At 34.7% G+C, this 19,024-nt stretch overlaps 1 protein-coding gene across 2 annotated transcripts in view; it reads right to left on the bottom strand.

Moving 5' to 3' along the window:
- Window positions 1-416: 416 nt before the first annotated feature.
- ADGRL4 (adhesion G protein-coupled receptor L4) overlaps window positions 417-19,024 on the bottom strand; it is a 113,314-nt gene continuing 94,706 nt past the window's right edge. For both annotated transcript variants that reach the window (XM_088022963.1, XM_028102569.2), the window contains 3 exons: window positions 2,361-2,452; window positions 853-1,021; window positions 417-479 (listed from right to left, as the gene is read on the bottom strand). In XM_088022963.1, coding sequence (XP_087879089.1) covers window positions 417-479; window positions 853-1,021; window positions 2,361-2,452 — 324 coding nt within the window. The remainder of the gene's footprint in view (window positions 480-852; window positions 1,022-2,360; window positions 2,453-19,024) is intronic.

Raw genomic sequence — 19,024 nt, 5'->3', positions numbered from 1 at the left:
CCACTTTCTGTAACAGAGCTCATTACCAAGGTGATAAGGGACTAGTTTCAAAGGCAACATGTCACAAAAATAGCAATCCAGTCATTTCCTTCAGGACATTCATATATTTCTTGTGCTAGAAGGAAAACCTTTCCTTGGGTGCAGTGATATCACTCCTGAGAAATCAATTACTTTTCACATATCTGCTATACTATTTTGACATAACTATGTCGTGTAGGAAAGCAAACTACAGTTATATGGTACATAATTATGGTATCTTATCTACAGTTTCTACACTGTAAACAGAAAAACTGATTTAAAATAGTTGATTAGTAATTAATAATTGGATAATTGGTTCAAGTCATTTTTATACATTGGCTATCCTCCATAGCTTGGCTTTTTTATGTGTAGCAACAGTTATCCATAGTTCTCTATTTTTATCTTAAACATCCAAAACAACAAGGGACATTTTTGAACAATCTATAATATTCTTCTTGGATCTAAAAAAGAAAAGGAAAAAAAATGGTAAACATAATTGCAACAATCACATCGAATTATTTTCAAATCACATTGTTATATTTGGTTTTCAAAAGTATTGTTTTCTCATCATCTGTCAGAATATGTTCAAATTAATAGAAGCTATGTTTACATTCCTAAGAACAAGTTTTGTTTGAAAGTCTATTTCCATATGAACAGCTAGGTGTTTCTGATTTGATATTAAAGTGTACTGTATTGAGGCTGTAAAGACTCAACATAAATCTGTGAGAATAAGAATTTTTATCAATTTGGTAACTGAGGCTACATGAATATGCTGTAGGGTTGACCAAAATTAAAAAACAAACAAATGGGCAAAAATAAAATAAAATTGCTTACTTTTCTAGATAAGACACACAGGAATAAGAAAATGAACATCCCCTGGAAGGCATTGCTGACGGTGAAGAGGTAAGCTGTTACCACTGATGCGTGCACAACATGGAGGACCCCAAAGATCCAGGTGGTGCCAAGGAGGAATAGGAGAGCAAGGGCTCCCCTGGCACAAGACCTAGAACATATTTGAAATGTGTCAGTTAAGAAAGCTACATATCCTCAACACACCCCTAACCTCCTCCAATTATGTGGGAAAAGAGTTTGTGGTACAATGAAGAAATCTACAAAGACCACAAGGGATTTTGAAACTGACAAATTATTCTAGCTTCACAGGATAGCCTTCTGGGTATGTTACTGCTCTGGGGCAGGGATGTGCTTCCAAAATGAAGGCAACATTATTAAAATATGGTATTTTTCAAGGAATTTCCTTAATCTTAAAGTATTTTTATCTAGTGTACTGTAGTGTATGTGCTTTGATTTCAAATCAAATGTTGCAATAATTCCTGAAGGTAAGACATATATCTGTTAGGTGGTATTTTCCCTAAGAAACCTTGTAAACTATACTGCGTGGACTTGGGTCAGTAGGTGTGCATGACATCAAAGGAAGCTTCTGCTTTCCTTTCAGGTATAGTCAAGAAAGGATAAGAGAGAAAACTAGATTTTTTTTTCACTGTTGCAATACAGTTATCTCAAAATGAATTCATGTCAGAACACTGATTTCTTAAAAATTAAAAAAGAAACCGTATTTTCAATTTATTGCCTATGACTTTGGTCAAGCAATATTCGGTCCTGCTCACTGAGGACATTGCTTTGAAAATGAGGCAACTAATGATTATTTTCTCACTCATTCTTTGTCCAATCATTTCATACTGCAGAAGATGTTTTAGCAGTATACCTCAGAAAATGAGTCATTTTCAACTTTATTAAAACCAGCACACTACATGAAGCTATGAATGGTGAGGGGTAAAAGAAAGTAATCGATCAAACGTTTGCTAAATCCGAACTATAAATCTTGTGCGAGGTTTGAAACTACAGGAGTGTTTCCAAGCAACACAAATGTTAGTCGTTTCTAATGTTCCCTATAGCGCACTTCAGTTTTTCCTGAACAAACCATTTTCAAGGTCTCAATAAATCAGTTTTAAAGAGAGGGCTGGAAAGGAAAGGAAAAATCATGGCAGCATGCAAACTAGGAGTCACAAGAAACACAGTTACTAAGCTCCAAGGAATGTTTTCCAAAGAAAATCACTAAGGTCTATTTTTGCCCTATAACACAGCCATCATCTTTTCTTTCAAAGGGGATTATGTTGGAAAAGGTTGCTTTACTTACCACTTAATATGTGGTGATTATAATCTTATTATAAAACATATTAAATGCTATTTAACAATAAGTATTTTAAATATGGCAGAAGAAAGTACAAAAAATAATTTTAAAAATAGTCCTTTCAAGAAATATTTGTGCCTTAAGTTACTAAAGCTTTTAACTACTAAAGAAATAGAGTTAAAGAGACATTTACCTTATGTTCTCATAGCAACTAACTTCTGGTTTCAACCCTGCAGTGTGACGAAAAACTTTGTATATGATAAATCCAAAAGCCAAGAGATTAACCTGAGAAAATAAATCAGTTTCAAAGCAGAGATAATTTTCATAGTCAATTAGATACATATGAAGGAAGTAAATAAATACTAAAGATTTCAAATAAGATAGAAACTAGAAAATGGTGGGATTTTTATGCATATTACCAAGTAAAAACCCTCTGGTAGATTTAAGGAAGCAAATCTGTGGCTGATCTTTATGATAGCACTGAAAATTGTTAGTACAAATGGTAGTGCAATTTGCCAGATCGTATTAAACACCCTGTTCAAGAAACTTCTTCAGATGTATGGTCACGTCTGCAGATTGATGAGTATCATCTGCTGCCAATTATAGGATTCATATACATATTAAGTTAAATTTTGGTTTGAAAAACTTTGTGAACATTTGAGAAATCAAATTTTTGTTCATTAAATTATATGCTGTTTCGAGGAGAAGTGTTAGCGATAATTCTGTCAACCTTTAAAAAATTAAACTGGAAAAAAGATATTCAGAGGAATTAGAAAACCCAACAAAACACCTTCAATTTCTATTGCTAGAAAATGTTATGAATGTACTTTCTTTTGTATGGTTCATCTAGCTATGTCTCCTAATATTTATGCTCAGATTTCCTTTCCCTATATTTAACCTTGGAACTTTCAAAATATTAATGAAATAAATGTTTGTTTGGAGGTATATACTTTTTATTAGTAAACATTTATCATTCTATTATTTATATTTCCCATTATGGGCTAAGTAGAGTACATACAATTTTCACTCCTTTTAAAGTCACTGCATTATGAAAAGTTTCCCCTTTTCCTATATTTTTGGAAAACCTAAAGTCATATTTGTAGTGCCAGAAGATTAAATATTTTGAATGTATATCTACTTTAATATGAGAATACTAACAATTAAAAATATTAAATATAAAAATAATTTGTAGATTGAGCCTTTATTGAATTTATTTTATTAATTCAAACAGATTTTTTCCAAAGCCATTTTGTTATAATAGCAAAGTGCAATAATTTAATTTTTACCTAATTCTTACACTAGTATTTCAAAAGCTTATAGTTACAAAAAAAGTTGGTTTTTTCCTTCTGTAGTCTAAGGAGTTTCATATAGCTTCTCAAAATTTATTAATTGCTATTACAAAAAGCAGTATGAAAGAACGGGTCAGATAATTTCATGTTGTCACTTCTCCATGGAGAGGTCCTTCAGAGAAAATCTTAAAGGAATAAGGGTCTATTCCCTCTTCCTGCTTCCAAGTGTCCATCACTTCTAATTATATGATTAATTAATTCTAACTACAGTAATTCTTCCATACACAGGAAAGACTTCAGCAATTGCAGGGGGTAGAGAAAGCCTATTAAAAGTGATTGCATTGATAGTCCCCCCCATCTTAGGCTCAAATAACTAACTGAAATGATAATTTAATAATATTTAATTTTGTAAGGAGTCTTTACTTATGAAAGAGGGATACATAGTATCTTCTAGGTTTTTATAGCTATAGCTTCTTTAAATGAATTTGGAAACAGCAATTGTACTTAATTTTGTAAATATGAGTATATATTTTTTAAATAATAAAAAGTATTAAAAGTTGGTTAGTATAAATATGTCAAACCATTATTGGTTTGAATATTTGCAAATAATTTTAGAGGTAGTTATATTGAATTTGTTATCTCAACAAAGAATTCTGAGATAACTTTAACCAAAACAAATTGTTCTCTAGATGCATAATTTTTCCACATGACTGATTGTAATATTAAAGTTTCTTAAACTCTTTTCAATAAAACTCGTTTGAAAAATAGTTGCTCATACTGCTGTGTCTTCTCAGAAGTCCATATACGTTTGGAATGCTGTTCCACATCATCAGCTAAAATAGCGAAGAGCAGCCACGGAACATTCCCTACGGGTGATACAGTTCTGGAAAGCACCTTTTTCTGTACAATAGGGAAATGTTTACATACTTGTAAAAACCAGGCACTGCTGGATGAGCAGGAGACTAATTCTTACTCCATAACCTCATACTTTCCCCATTATAAGAGAAACAGATTAAAATATTTTTACCAAAAGGTGTTATGGTTTTATGTAATAAAAAAATCACAAATACACTGATTTTATTATCCATATTCATTGGTACTAATACAAATATATTAAGCATCTTATATGTATTGTAAACATTTTATAAAGGGTCCAAGTCTCTGGCATGGTGGTGAGGAGTGGGTACAGATTAATGAACACAACAGGCATTGTCTTCTGTTCTCATAAACTTATTAAGAAAATATATAGTAAATAATGACATAAATACTTAGAAATCTACAAACTGTGATAAATGCTATCAAGTCACAAATTTGGATCATGAGGATAGACAGATTAAGATAAAGGTTCAGGAGGTACTTCTCTTAGGTTTCGTATTTAGACCAAGACCCAATAAATTCTAATGCATTAGGAGATCCAAGAATCCATGAGGCCTGAGAGAGTTGAGGACATTGTAGATCTTGAAGGAATTAGCAAAGGTACCTGGGGTGGAGTCAACAAATGGGAAGTATGAGAAGAGGTGGGTGAAGTAGACAGGGATGGGAATATTACTTGGATTTTATCTTAAATGCAAAGGATTTTAATTTATTCTTTCACTCAAGAACACTTATGTACTTTAGGCTTTTCCTTAAGGAACTTGCAGTATAATGGAAGAGATGACCAGTCAATAGGCAAGTCAAACACCGTTTAGTACGTGCCCAGCGACTGTTTAAAAGAAGGGTAAAAGAACATAGGTAATGACACCCTCATATGTGATTTCTAAGCCAGCCTCGAATGACCAGTAAAGCCAAAGGAGAGCAACCCAGAGAAAGTAAGTGATTACTCAGTATATCAGTGCAGACCTATCTCTGCACACTCACTTCTTAGGTGATCGGACCCAATGGCTCCAAATATCATCCTTACACCCTGATTGTTTCACTATGTCTAATAGGCATCAGGAGTTGAACATGTCAAAAATCAAGCTACTGTTCTTCTCCCCAAAGAAACCTATTTTTGCTTCAACTTCCCTCACCTCAAAAAAAAAAAAAGCTATCTCATCCTTCTAGCAAATCAGCCTTATTCATCAGCAAACCCTTCACCTCCACCTTTAAAACATACTCAGAAGAGGACTACCACTTACTGTCTTCACAGCACCTATCCTGGGAGAGGCCACATTGTGCCTCAGGGCTATCGCAAAAGCCCCTAATTGGTCTCTCTGCTTCTATCCTTGCCCTCCTACAATCTGTTCTCATTACAGCAGTCAGATGGATCCCTTTAAAAATTTAAGTCAGATCATGTCCCTATTCAGAACCCTCTGATGGCTTCCCAGAGCACTCAGAGTTAAACCTAAAGATCGTATAATGCCCTCTGGGTTTGAAACGATTTGGTTCTCACTATACCTCTTCTCTCCAGTCTTACTTCTCTCTCCTTTGATCATGTCTACTACGTTCACATTGGATTCTCTGTCCTTTTTCCAGCCCACCAGCGTGCCTTAGGGGGGCCGTACTTATTGGGCTCTCAGCTATTCCCAAGGCAAATTCCCTCACCACCTCTGTTTAAATGCCACCTTATCTACATACTGCCTCCCACTGTTTCTTAAAAACTGAAACCCAAATGATAAAATCAGACCTGAGTTCAATTCTATGGAAATACAGACGATGCTGGTATTCTTTACTGTTTTGGACCCTGCAAATTCTGTATGCAAACATGTTCTTCCCTTGGCTGAGTCATTGGAACACTGAAAAAAAAAATTCTCCTTGATCAAACTATAGTCAGCCTCAACCTTGGGCTTCAGTGTCCATCTTTGAAGAATTCAGTTTTAGCAAGAATCCTGCTAAGTCAGCTTAGAGAGAATCCTACCACTCTTGATATCTGGTCACTTTCAATATCAAATTAAATTCCTCATCCCCCACCCTTGATATCTGATCACACTGGCCGGCCTTTCAGCAAGAGTACTGTTAAAGTAAATTTACCAAGAATACTCCCTACCCTCCCCCTCTGCTCTTAGTAATTTTCCATGCACTCCCCTCCCCACACCGCACAAACTGATCCTTGGCTATAAATTCTCAGCTGGTTTTGTTGTAGTCCTAGCTGGGCTGAATCTCTCTCCCCTATTGCAATAGTTTTGACACCTATCACAGTAGTCCTGAAAAAAGTCTCTCTTACCATTTTAACAAGTGGCGGAATAGTTCTTTAACAAAACTCAGAGCAAATGCAACATCATAATATTCAGCAAATTCGGGGTAACTGGAAAAACTTTTATTTGCAGCTTTTACACTGCCTGTATTTATTCTCTCTTTATCTATAAATATATAAGCTACTCTAAACCCTTTTTTAAATAGAGTGAAAAACTATAACTAATCAGTATCACCCAAAGGCACATGACTTTATTTGCTTAGAGGTGGGAATTAAGTTGAAACTCTGCATTTTATATGTTATGGAAAAGTATTTTCTGGAGGGGATGTTTTATGAACTAAGTACAAATAGTCTGAGATAAGATAAAAACAAAAGTTCAAAACAAGCTTATATAGAATTAAAGAGTATTTCTGATGATAAATGTTTGCACTTATTCCAGAAGTCATGACTTTGAGGCTAGAGAAATATATGCATTTTAGGTTAAATAATTGGAAAGGTACTACTAGCATTGTGTTTGCTGGCAAGGCTACCTCGATAATAACTGACTTGAATACTTGAGCGATTCTTTCAAATACAAGAAAACTCATTAATATGAACCTTAATTAAGGAAATGGTGCCTTTAAAATGACTCACACTTTTGCTCATTAATATTCACCTATGTGTGCCAATTTTATCAGTTGTGGTTCCCTTATTATTTTTCTCTAAATATTAGTGCCACAAAAGCACAGGGGCTAATTAATGACTTGCAGATGAACAAAGTCATTCGTTATCATTTTTGTTTCAATTTTTACAAAACAGATTTAGCTTATAGATTAGGAGTCCTTAATACTTTTCTAGGAATAAGCAAGACAAGAATGTTAGGGGCAAACCTAAGAATTCTGAAATTCACCGCAGCACTTGAGTATATAGAGAATGAAAACAGCTGTGAAGAAAAAAAAATCATTCAAGTCATGAAAACTTAACCCTTGAGAGAAACTAGTATTTTAAATTTAAAATCATTCCCCTGGCATGATTCATCTTAAGGAATATTTCTTACCTTCATTGATAGATGCAGTTGCTTCAAAGTCTGGCACACAGGTGCTGATGTTTGACAGAGTGCATTAAAAATTTTTAAGTGCCTTGTTTTTTTAAACAAGAAATTTAAATAGATAAGCTGGAGAGAGAGAGCAGGAGCTAATTCTGAAAGATTTAGACCTACAGGTACATTCGACCCAAGGGCTTCAAATTCAGGCTTCAAAATGAAGCATCCCAATCAGTCATTTTTCTTTTCTTAGTCTTTTTCTCAATAATTGATGAAGCCATCTATATGCTGATGTCAGATCTCACCAAAAAGAATGAGAAAATTTCTCTTACAGCACTTTTAGACCCAACTTTAATTTTTCACATATATCAAACAGAGTCTGGTTCATTTAAGAATGTGTCATGATCACAACTACTATGTCCTTTCAAATAGTTTTATTACCTTTAGATTAACTGGCCTAGTTAATTCTCTTCTGCCATGGACAAAGGGTGGATTTCTACTAGCCTACCAAGAGGGCATTAAAAACAACCCACCCCCCCAAAAGAGTGACCCATTCTCAATCCCTAGATCACTGCAGAGATGGCTCAGTAGTTTTCAGTTGAAGCTTTTAAAATGAAAAGATATCATCTCTTAGAGAAAAATATCTACTAGCAACATTGGAATCAAGTTTTGTCTTCATTCTGATTTTCTTCTTTTGTTATCAATTGGAATCACATCTTTAAATGCCTTACTTACAATGCTAATCCCAAAGAGTATCAGAAAAAGTGGGGTATGTACTGAGCAAAAAAAAATGTCCCCCCTTCCGAGAAAACAGGCACAACTAACATGTGGAACCTGTGAATACACCAAAAGGGATGGTGCAGATAGAATAAGGTTATGGACTTGAAGATAAAGAAGTTATCCCGGATTATCCTGTTGGGCCCAATGTGAGATGTGAGCCCTTAGAAATGAAAGAGGAAGGCAGAAGAGATTCAGCAGCGAGGTGCTACATAAGAGGAGGCAGAAGGGGAGGTCAGAGAGAACTGAAGACAAAGGGGGTCGTCAGGTCAGGCAGGAAATACGGGAGGCCCCTACAAATTGAGACTGACCCCTGTCCAACAGCCAGCAAGGAAATCATTCGCATGACAGTAAATTTGGTCAACGACCTAAATAAGCGTGGAAACAAATTATCCCCCAGCACCTCCAGAATGGCCAATGCCTTAATTTTAGCCTGGTGAGACTCGAAGCAGAGGAAACGGCTGAGCCACACTGTGCCCAGACTTCTGACCTCCAGAACTGTGAAATAATAGATTTGTTGTTATAAGTCACCAAAATTGTGGTAATTTGTTATGACAGCAACAGAACTAACTCAAAGTAAAAGACATGTAAATATAAATTGTATATATATATATGAAATACCCTATAATTAGTGTTTCCTATATTTTAAATAAAAACTTAAAATCCAGTTTAAAAGAAATACTAATTTATCAATAACTCATATTTATTATTGATGTTCTAGATATTTGGTGAGTAATCGATTATATAAAATCTTATTTGTGGATTCTGTTTCTGTGTTTTTTAAAGAGATCACAAATTATAACTAGTATAGGACTTCCTCTTCAGCAAGTCGTAAATACAGTTTGTATTTTCAAGTACCTGTCACATTTTCTTCTGTATAATGTACACCTTTATAGGCCCTTTTTGTAGGGTTGCTTCATTAATGAGTAAAAATACAGGATACCAGTTAAATTTGAGTTCAGATATACAACAAAAAAATTTTTAGTATAAGTATCTCCCATACAATATGTGGGGTACACTTAAAACTAATTTGCTATTTATCTGAAATTCAGATTACTTGGGCATCCTGTGTTTTGTATGGCAACCATAACTTCATAGCTTTAAAATTATTTTCACACCTGATCCTTTTTGTAATCTGAGGACACCAGCTTCTTAGTAGAAAGCCCCAAGGACATCACCCTCTCCGCATATGACAGTTTGAAAAGAGATCTCAAAGAGGGGGTAAATTTTCAGATGCTGCAATTGTTGTGGAACCTGGACATGTGTGTATGTGCAAAGACTGATAAAATGTCCTTAAAGTATGTAGTGGATAAAAGCTCATATAAAAGGTTTGAGCTCAGTGAAGAATACACCCGGGCTAGGCAGGACTCCTTCCCCTTAGAAAACCCTCGGTGTGCACAGTGAAGCTGTGCTGGGAGGCAATGGATTAGACCAGCACCTGTTAAAAAAAAACTTTTGTTAATAAACTAATGGCTAGAAATAAAATTTCCAAAGCTTAGATGTGAAATTGCATTAGTATAAATTTAGTGAAAACTCTAAGAAATTATGATGCCACAATATTTGTTGACCTGCTGTCAGAATCATGTAGTGGACTAACTTCCCCCCCACATGCCCCCCACATGATGCTGCTAGGGAGCATCTCTCTCCGAACATCATGAGCCTCATCTTATTTCACATTCCCGAGGCTCAGGATTGAGAAGCCTGAGGAATATCTACAGACCTAAGAGATATTCCACAGCTCAGGTTATCCACACTTGGCTCGGGAGAGAGGAGAACAGAGAGACATGAGAGTGCAGTCTACAATTCTAGGAGAAAAATATTAAGAGTAATCTGAAACATACTGAAACATCTGAAACAATCTGAAAACAAATATAAATATAAATATAAATAAATAACCTAAACAGGTTCTAAATATTATCAGAGGACAGTATCCTTCATAGAACATCTGAGATATTAACAGCATTCATGGTACTAATAACTTGAGGTTTATACTTTAGAAGATAGCAATGCTCTCCCACCAAGCATCGACTGCTGGGGTATACAATTGGATGAATGGTTGTTCTGGAATAAAATAGCATTTTGCAGGTAGTTACAAACTAGTGTAACATTGAGATGTGAGTCAATGACAAAAACATTTATTGAGCATTTTTCTATGTGTCAGACATTATTGTTAAGTGTTCTTTATTTTTAATTCATTTCATCCTCACACCAACTTTATGGAGTAATTGTTCTCATCATCATCATCATTAATTTTTTCACATTTACGGCAACAGAGGCATAGAGAAGTTATATAATGTGCCCAAGGTGACACAGTTAGGAAGTGTCAGAGCAAAGATTCATACCTAGTAGACAAGTTCTAGAGGATATGCTCCCGCACTTTAAAAAACTACCAAACGACAGAAGAAAGGCCAGTAAAGAAAAGCTAAATTGACATCTAAAATTACGTGAACTTAACTGCTGAGACATTTATTATATTATCTGCTAACACTTCGTTTTAGAAATGGTTAAAAGTAGGAGGGTAAAACCTTAATGAGTAGTGATATGGTTAGCTGTTTGGCATTAATGTGTTCATCGAACTTAGTCAAGACACCAGTGGTGAAGGCCTTGTAAACACCAGTAGGATTTAGTGTGTTATGCCAGTGATCCCCTAACAGAGACAACTGTCTTCACTGTTCTCTGTGGTCAAAGGATCTAAGAATGTGATAGTCTTCCTGTGCTGGTGAACAACAAAGCTTTATCCTTTTGAGTTTGGGTACAGTCACTGGGTTCATGTTAGTGGTCAAGTAGAATGCCTTAAAATAATATACTGGGGCACAGGGGGGGCACATTAGAATTCCCTTTGATCTTTTTTCCAAGGAAAAATTAAGGTTTACTCTTTAAAATACTGGTTTAATCTTTAAAATATGATACTGGTCTCACTTTTTCAATGTCATATAAAGCCGCATGTCAGGTACGAGCCATTCAGCGGGATGAATATTTGTTCCTAAAGGTAGAGAGGTTCACCCTCTTTTGTTACCTTATGGTCTACTGCAACATACTATATATGTGCCTGTTAAGTGGATTTTCAGATCACATTATGTAGTTTTAATAAAGTAACCCTAACTAAGTAAAAAATCAAGACCTCAAATGTTAACTACATTGTGTGTTAAAATTAATCCTGATAAAGAATATACAAATGAGACAATGACAGAACTGATATTTTCCCTACCCCTAGAGTAAGTTGTCAGCTAGCCAAGCTGTAAGACCTTACATGTAAGTCAACCAAGTTAAAAATACATGAAGATCTAATCAGATTTGATAAAATGTTATTTAAAAATTCAAATTATTAAGAGGACTATTTGAAGTGTGCATTTAGATCCACAGTTTCAATCATGTTCAAAGTCATTCATAATCAAGACAACACATCATTTCTCTAAAGTCAGTAATACATTTTTAGCAGGCTCTTTTAATGTTTTCTACTTAGAGTTTTAAAAAGTCATGTACCATTGGAAAGCAGCTTTGTTCTTCATGATGAAATAAGTTAACCGAAATAATATCTGGAAAATAATATGGCACAAATTTAAATGCATTCCATTTATAAATTTAAATACACATTCCTCTTAGTAATATTATTACAAAATGCAATTAGAAAGCGTTACTGAAGATTTGAAGAAATGAATGTTAGAGCATTCAGTGTGATCTATTACATAGTCTCACTAAAGTACAGATTTAATGCCTCTTTGTGAGGTATCAGCTCTGATAGCCGTTAAAACCAAGTGTTAAGATGAACTTAGATCCAGACCTTTGGATTGCTATAAAGTATAAGCAATGTTTCATTTAAAAAACTAATAATATTTTAGTGAGAATTATTAAATTGAAGTATTGTTATCTTTAATATTTTGAATTTGTATTTTCAGATTGTTTAATAATATACATTGTATATATATTATATAATTCACATATTAGTAAACTAGTAAGTGTATACCATTTTTCAAGATGTAAACATTTATTAAGTTACATATTTTTTACTGAGGGCTCTTTAGTCAAAAACATTTGGAGATCATTGCCTTATATAATTCAGCAGTTTCAAAAAAACAACAGATGCTTCCTCAAAATAAATAGAATAAATGGACTCAGAGCCACACTTCATGGATTCGAATTTTAGCTCTGATACTGACTGGTCAATTTATTGAACTCTTTGCATTTTGCTTTCCTTCTATGTAAAATATGGATAAAAGATTAATATTTATCATCTAGGGCTGGTTGTATGTATTAAATAATATAAAGCACTTAGACTAGTGCTCAATATATAAGTTCTCAACAAGCATCAATTATCACTAATGGCTATTATGTTTATATGGAAATATGTTCTTCTGAATTGTCTCAATATTTGACATGCCCAATGGTAAATATAATATATTCACTTCACAGTTGGATAAGAATGATTTTGTGATGTAGTCTCATTGGACCTATAAATAGCACCTTATGTCAGATCTTAGATCTTTCAGTCTTTATTTTGGGCAATATGATCTCAATAGAAAACAGATGATCTCTTTCTACTCTCAGGACTTTCCTTTAAAATAATGTCAGCAAAATAAGGTAGTCAGTAATAATGTAATCAACGTATGAATGTAATATCATTCAACAATAAGTCAAACATTTATTGTTCATATAAATAACTTCTCATTTTTTGTTGAAACCCCTCTAGGGGTAGAACTGAAATTTCCAGGTCAAAAATCTGGCTATCTTCAAGAATTTTATAGAAGAGGTAGGAGTATTTCAAAGGGCAATCCACAGATAAAGTTACCAGATACCTTAAATATAAGAAACAAATTCTTCATCAATCCAGTATGATATTCTAGGATATTTTATGGGGGAGGATAGTTATCTTTTCTTAAATCACTCTAGTATAGAACAGAGGTCAGGAATATTTTTCTGTAAAGGGACAGGTTGTAAATAGCTTAGGTTTTGAGGGCCATATGGTTTCTATTACAACCACTGAACTTTGCCATACCATTAAAGACAATACACAAACAAGTGAATGTGACTGTTTCCCAGTAAAAAATTATTTATAAAAACAGACTATGGCCATTGATGACTCTTGGTCTAGAATTCAAGATCCATAAGGGTAAGGACTTTTTTCTATTTTATTCACTGACATATTCCCAAGGCCTAAAACAATGTCTGATACATAGAAAATGCTCAATAAACATTTGTTGAATGAATAAAAGGATGAAGGATGTTATACCTAATATACCTATACCATTCTTTATGGCCTATGTAAAAGAACATTCATCCACTAATTTGATCAATCATTTAAAAAATTATACATTTTTTTGTCTCACATCTTGCAGATTTTGGCAAAACAGTATCTTATTAGAAATCTATTATCCATAGATAGATATAGCAATAGTAACTGAGGGATATATTACACATTATCAAAATGTAATGACCCTCTAGGAATAATTTTGCATAAAGGGAAAGGATGAAGTTACACCTCCTTTATTTTATGGGTGGGTACCTTGGGCATATGCAATATTTTGCACCTAACAGAAATTACAGACCCGTGGATTTTATGATGTGTATTTGTTAAACACAGTCTTGAGCACACAGGTAGGTCACAACAAATGTCTTAATCACAAATAGGCAGAATACTGCCTCATTAGGAAAATATCTTCCCACATCTCTTCAAGTAATAGCTAAATAATTGCTCTATTTTATTATGGCTAGAAATCCCATCCCAATATATAATCACCTTAGGCATTAAAAAATTCACACTTCGTATTTTTAACATGTTTCCATTAGGAATATTTCAATAGCTGAATTTTATTTTTTTCGGTTTTTAGAAGAGTAATTTACTGTCTCTAAAATAGAAGCAAAAGGTGGAGGGAATTAGAAATGTATAAGCATGATTGATAAAGTGATTCCATGGGTGTAAGTGAATTCCATGGGCTTATTTTTGTAGCTGGTTTTAACTGTAGATGGTTATAAGCCATAGCGAGATATTAGAAAAGGAACAAAGGTGAATGAAAAAAACTACATATGAAGAACATTTACAACAGTTGTTCCATTTAATGTGACAATGAAAACCCAGTGATGAAATCTCCTTTGTTAAGATATAAGCAAGGAAACGTGTTCCTTGTGTATACTTACTGTAGAAAGAGAGGATAGAGGTTAGTAAAAAATACACACACACACACACACACACACACACACACACACACACACAGGGCAGTTGACTGTTACTTCCCATTTATTTTTTTTTATTTATTTTTGTTTTCATCTATACATTTCTTTTTTATTGTTATGTTAATCACCATACATTAGTTTTTGATGTAGTGTTCCATGATTCATTGTTTGCGTATAACACCTAGGGCTCCATTCAGTACATGCCCTCTTTAATACCCATCACCAGGCTAACCCATCCCCCCCACCCTCCTCCCCTCTAGAACTCTCGGTTTATTTCTCAGAGTCCATAGTGTCTCATGGTTCATCTCCCCCTCCGATTCCCCCCCCCTTCATTTTTCCCTTCCTATTATCTTCTTCTTCTTCTTTTTTTTTTTTTTAACATATAATGTATTATTTGTTTCAGAGGTACAGGTCTGTGATTCATCAGTCTTAACACAATTCACAGCGCGCACCTGGGTGGCTCAGTCAGTTAAGCATCTGCCTTTGGCTCAGGTCATGATCTCAGGGTCCTGGGATCAAGCCCTGCATTGGGCTCCCTGCTCAGTGGGGAGTCTGCTTCTCCCTCTGCCTCTGCCCCTCCCTCTGCTCATGAGTGTTCACGTGTGCTCTCTCTCTCAAATAGATAGATAAAATCTTTAAAAAAATAAAGTTATTGCCAATTTTATTTTTATTTATTTATTTATTTATTTATTTATTTAAAGATTTTATCTATCTATTTGACAGAGAGAGACACAGCGAGAGAGGGAACACAAGCAGGGGGAGTGGGAGAGGGAGAAACAGGCTTCCTGCTGAGCAGGGAGCCCGATTTGGGGCTCGATCCCAGGACCCTGGGATCATGACCTGAGCTGAAGGCAGACGTTTAACGACTGAGCCACCCAGGTGCCCCAAGTTATTGCCAATTTTAAAGGTAAAGATAGAAGAGACATAAGATTGTCCTCCAATTATTAAAAATTTTCCTTTTTTAACTTTTGAAGGATGCTTTTATTCTTATAATTTCATTTCTTTTTTAATAGTAGCACTGTATATAGGGTTGGCATCATTATCCTTGTGCACATTATCTTTGTGTTAGAAATCCAGGGCACAGAAAGAACCCATGGTGTACACTTTTTACCAGTCAGATTGCTTTTGAAAACCTTTCACATTATTTGGCGAGGACCTCATTTTATTCAGTTAAACGTAATATGCCAATGTTAAAATTCCAAGTGAAACCATGTCATAAATAGATCGATGTAGACAGACACATACAGCAATCATTTCTAAGGAGAAAAGAAATGAAGGAAAAGTGATGTGCTATAATGAATGCTTTATGTATTATCTTTTCTGAGAAGACTTCTCAAAATAATCCCATTTCCATGATGGTGATGATTTCTTTAAATTTCTTTGGGAGAAAGGAATGAATATTTTTGACTAAATACTGTGCTTTGTGCATCATTTATTTATTTAACCAGCAGAATTACCTGAGTAATTACTACCTGGTAAACCTCAAGGATAATATAGTGAGAGAAAATCCATAAAGCTTCTCTCTCAGAGCTTATAGTCTCCTGGAGGAGACAGATATGAATCAGTTATTAATCAGTTATTCACATCAATACATGTGTAATTATAAATTGAGGAAAGTATTTTTTTTTTAAAGTGGATTTCTCTGAAGGCATCTAATGACAACAAAATACATTATAGATCCGTGAGTCAGGGAGGACTTTCCTCAGAAAGTGTTGCTTGAATTGATAACTTGAAGACAAACAGGAATTACCTAGACGGAGGGATGGTGGAGGGCTGCGATCGGGAGTGTTTTAGGGCAGAGGCGCTGAGATGGGGAGGTACATAGAACCTCTCAGAAACTGTAAAGCCACGTGATTACAACACAAAAGCCCATGGGAGGGTCGTGGGAGATGAGGCTGATCAGCAGGTAGGGGCCAGAACATGGCACTCCCTCCTAAGTAAAGTGTCTACTTTATCCCCGTTTGCTGGCCACAGTATTTTTAATGTCGGTAGCCCAGTGTTCTGTTCAGTTTAGCATTTATCTGAATTATTAAGATGAGCCCAGGGAAGTTTGGTAAGCTCCACTTCCACCGGGACATGTCTCTTGGGGCGCTGTGTGAGAGTCACATGTGCAGTGACCATTTTGACCTTCACAGGGGCTCAAATATGGAAGACAACCAGCAATATCCCCCCTCTCTTTCCAGACCCTATCCAGATATGGTGTGAGCATCACCTTCCACTCAAATACGTGAGTGGTTAGGGACAGCTGCCTTCTTCCTCATCAGGGGGTAGTGGCAGAAAGATTCAAAATGGCCACATTGTCCAGGCACATGGTGCTCTATTCCAAATCACCGGTGTTGTGTAGAAAAAAAAAAATTACTTTTGGAAATAGATTTTTGAATAGAGCTGTTTTATAGGTCCATCAATAAAATGAAACCAACTTGAGTGATTTTTATTACCTACTTTCATTCCTAAAAAGGTCCAGATTTTGGTGACTGATAAATGAATATGGTCACCTTATGGAAGGCTTTGTTAAAAGTTTTAGATTTGACCCCAAGAGCAATAAAATCAAAAAAGATGTAATTAAGGAGTAAAGAAATGTTCAGATTTGCTTTTCCAAAATATTACCTCAAGCACACTAATGTGTTGTCTTAGACTTGTTTGTTTACATGTCTGCTTGATACGCTTTTTGTGTCTCCTCTCCATTTATATCCCCTCAGTTACTAGCACAGCCTTATCTGGGTCTTTAATACTTGATAAGGTTTTGACCTATTCTGAAATATTCAAAGTGTTGTCCCTGTTTTTTCCCAGGTTTTTTCTTTTCATACTACCTGTACTTTTATTTTGATTTAATACTACCTATATTGATAAATATTAGTAAAATAAAATCATAAAAATTTTTTTAAAAGAACTCCAAAGACTTTTTTTTCTAAAAAATGAATCTTCTAATTAGAAATATGAAATTAAGGACAATTAAAAATGAGTGAAGCATTATACTCAGCTTTCAGCTTTTTCTTGAGAGAAAATGAAAAGAAGGAATTTGAACAATTAGATGTCAAACAGGGCATTGGAATTACTTGTTGATGAATATCAATTAATAGAACAGTAAACCTCCAGACTCTCTGTATTCTGCATATTGATCTATAGTCTGATACAGTCATGATTTTAGGTAGGGCATTTTGGTTAGCTGTTGGATATTCTTGGCAAGATTTAGAGATAAAACAAAATAAAATGGGGGGAGAGATATTTATTTTGGACAAGATTTCCCTCATTTTCAACAAGATGGAAAGTAATTTATTTTGACACCTTCACTAAGTAAAATAAACAATTGAAATTTTATGAATAATTTCTAGAAGGTCTGTAGTTGCTAGGGTCCTTTACAACTTACCCTAAAACCATTTGTGGAATCTGGAAGATGGGGACACGTTCTTCATGCACCTAACAAAATCTGCTCTGTTCAAAAGGAAAGGATATGTAGTAGTGAAAACTGCAGAATGTGACTCTGGAAAGCATGAACTTGCCTCCACCACTCAGTAGCTGGGTGATCCTGAGTAAATTGCTTCACTAATGCTGCACTAAGCCTAAGTTTTCATTTAAAATACAGACAAGATGGTGGCTGTTACCCAAATAAGTGTGAAATAAGCTCTAACGAGTAAAGGCTGTGCCCTAACAGTGAACAACTTGAGCTTTCTTTTTGATCAGATATCATTGCGAGCCATGTTTTATTTTGTTTTATCAGAAGGAATTTTAAGTGTTCCTTTCTTGGGAAACTCTGAAACTAGACATGACAACATTTTCCTATGAGAAAAAGAAATCAAGACAGAGCCACACAGATAGTCCATTCTCTCAGAGTAAGTCATTTGTATTTTGCAGAGAATACTGAAGGAGACCAAGGGATATAATAAATACTTAGAGGGAAGATTAAATATTTTCTCATGTGTAGAACAAGATCTCTGCACATGCTAATAAAGACTGATTCAAAGGGCTCACTTTTGTTGCAGACCAGCTTCAGGAAGTGTTTTACGCTTGGAGGAAGATCAGAGGTATCACAACGATCAGAACATGTACTGAGCTTTTAGCCAAGTTTAAGGATTTTTATGAATTCTTAGTAAGTAGAAGCTTAAAGTTTTATCTGTTGCTTACATAAGAATGTACATAATTTGCTTTAGTGTAACAAGTTCTTCTCAAGGAATTGGTGTACTTCTTTAAAAAGTTATAAATAGCAGAACCCCCATAGGTATTTATAAATAGATAAGTTTATAGTTACTAGATCTACTGAAAATCTAGTAAAACATTATCTCTCAGTAACGGCTATCACTATTTTTATTTTGTTGTACTACCAAAGCTTTTTGTGAGGATTAACTGAGGTGTTAAAAGGGTTTTGTAAAGATTAAAAGACTATACAAATGTAAAATGAATAATGATTCTAATGACATCTTGCACGACCAACTCACTTTCACCATATCATGATGTAACATCCTTCACTGTAAAGCTATATTTATTCAAAAAAT

The sequence above is a fragment of the Eumetopias jubatus genome, unplaced genomic scaffold (assembly GCF_037043125.1).
Source record: "Eumetopias jubatus isolate StellerSeaLion01/CBP00866 unplaced genomic scaffold, mEumJub1_p1.0 scaffold_4, whole genome shotgun sequence".
Lineage (NCBI taxonomy): Eukaryota > Metazoa > Chordata > Mammalia > Carnivora > Otariidae > Eumetopias > Eumetopias jubatus.
Note: the sequence above shows the minus strand (reverse complement) of the source record. Positions and strands in the feature narration are given on the sequence as shown.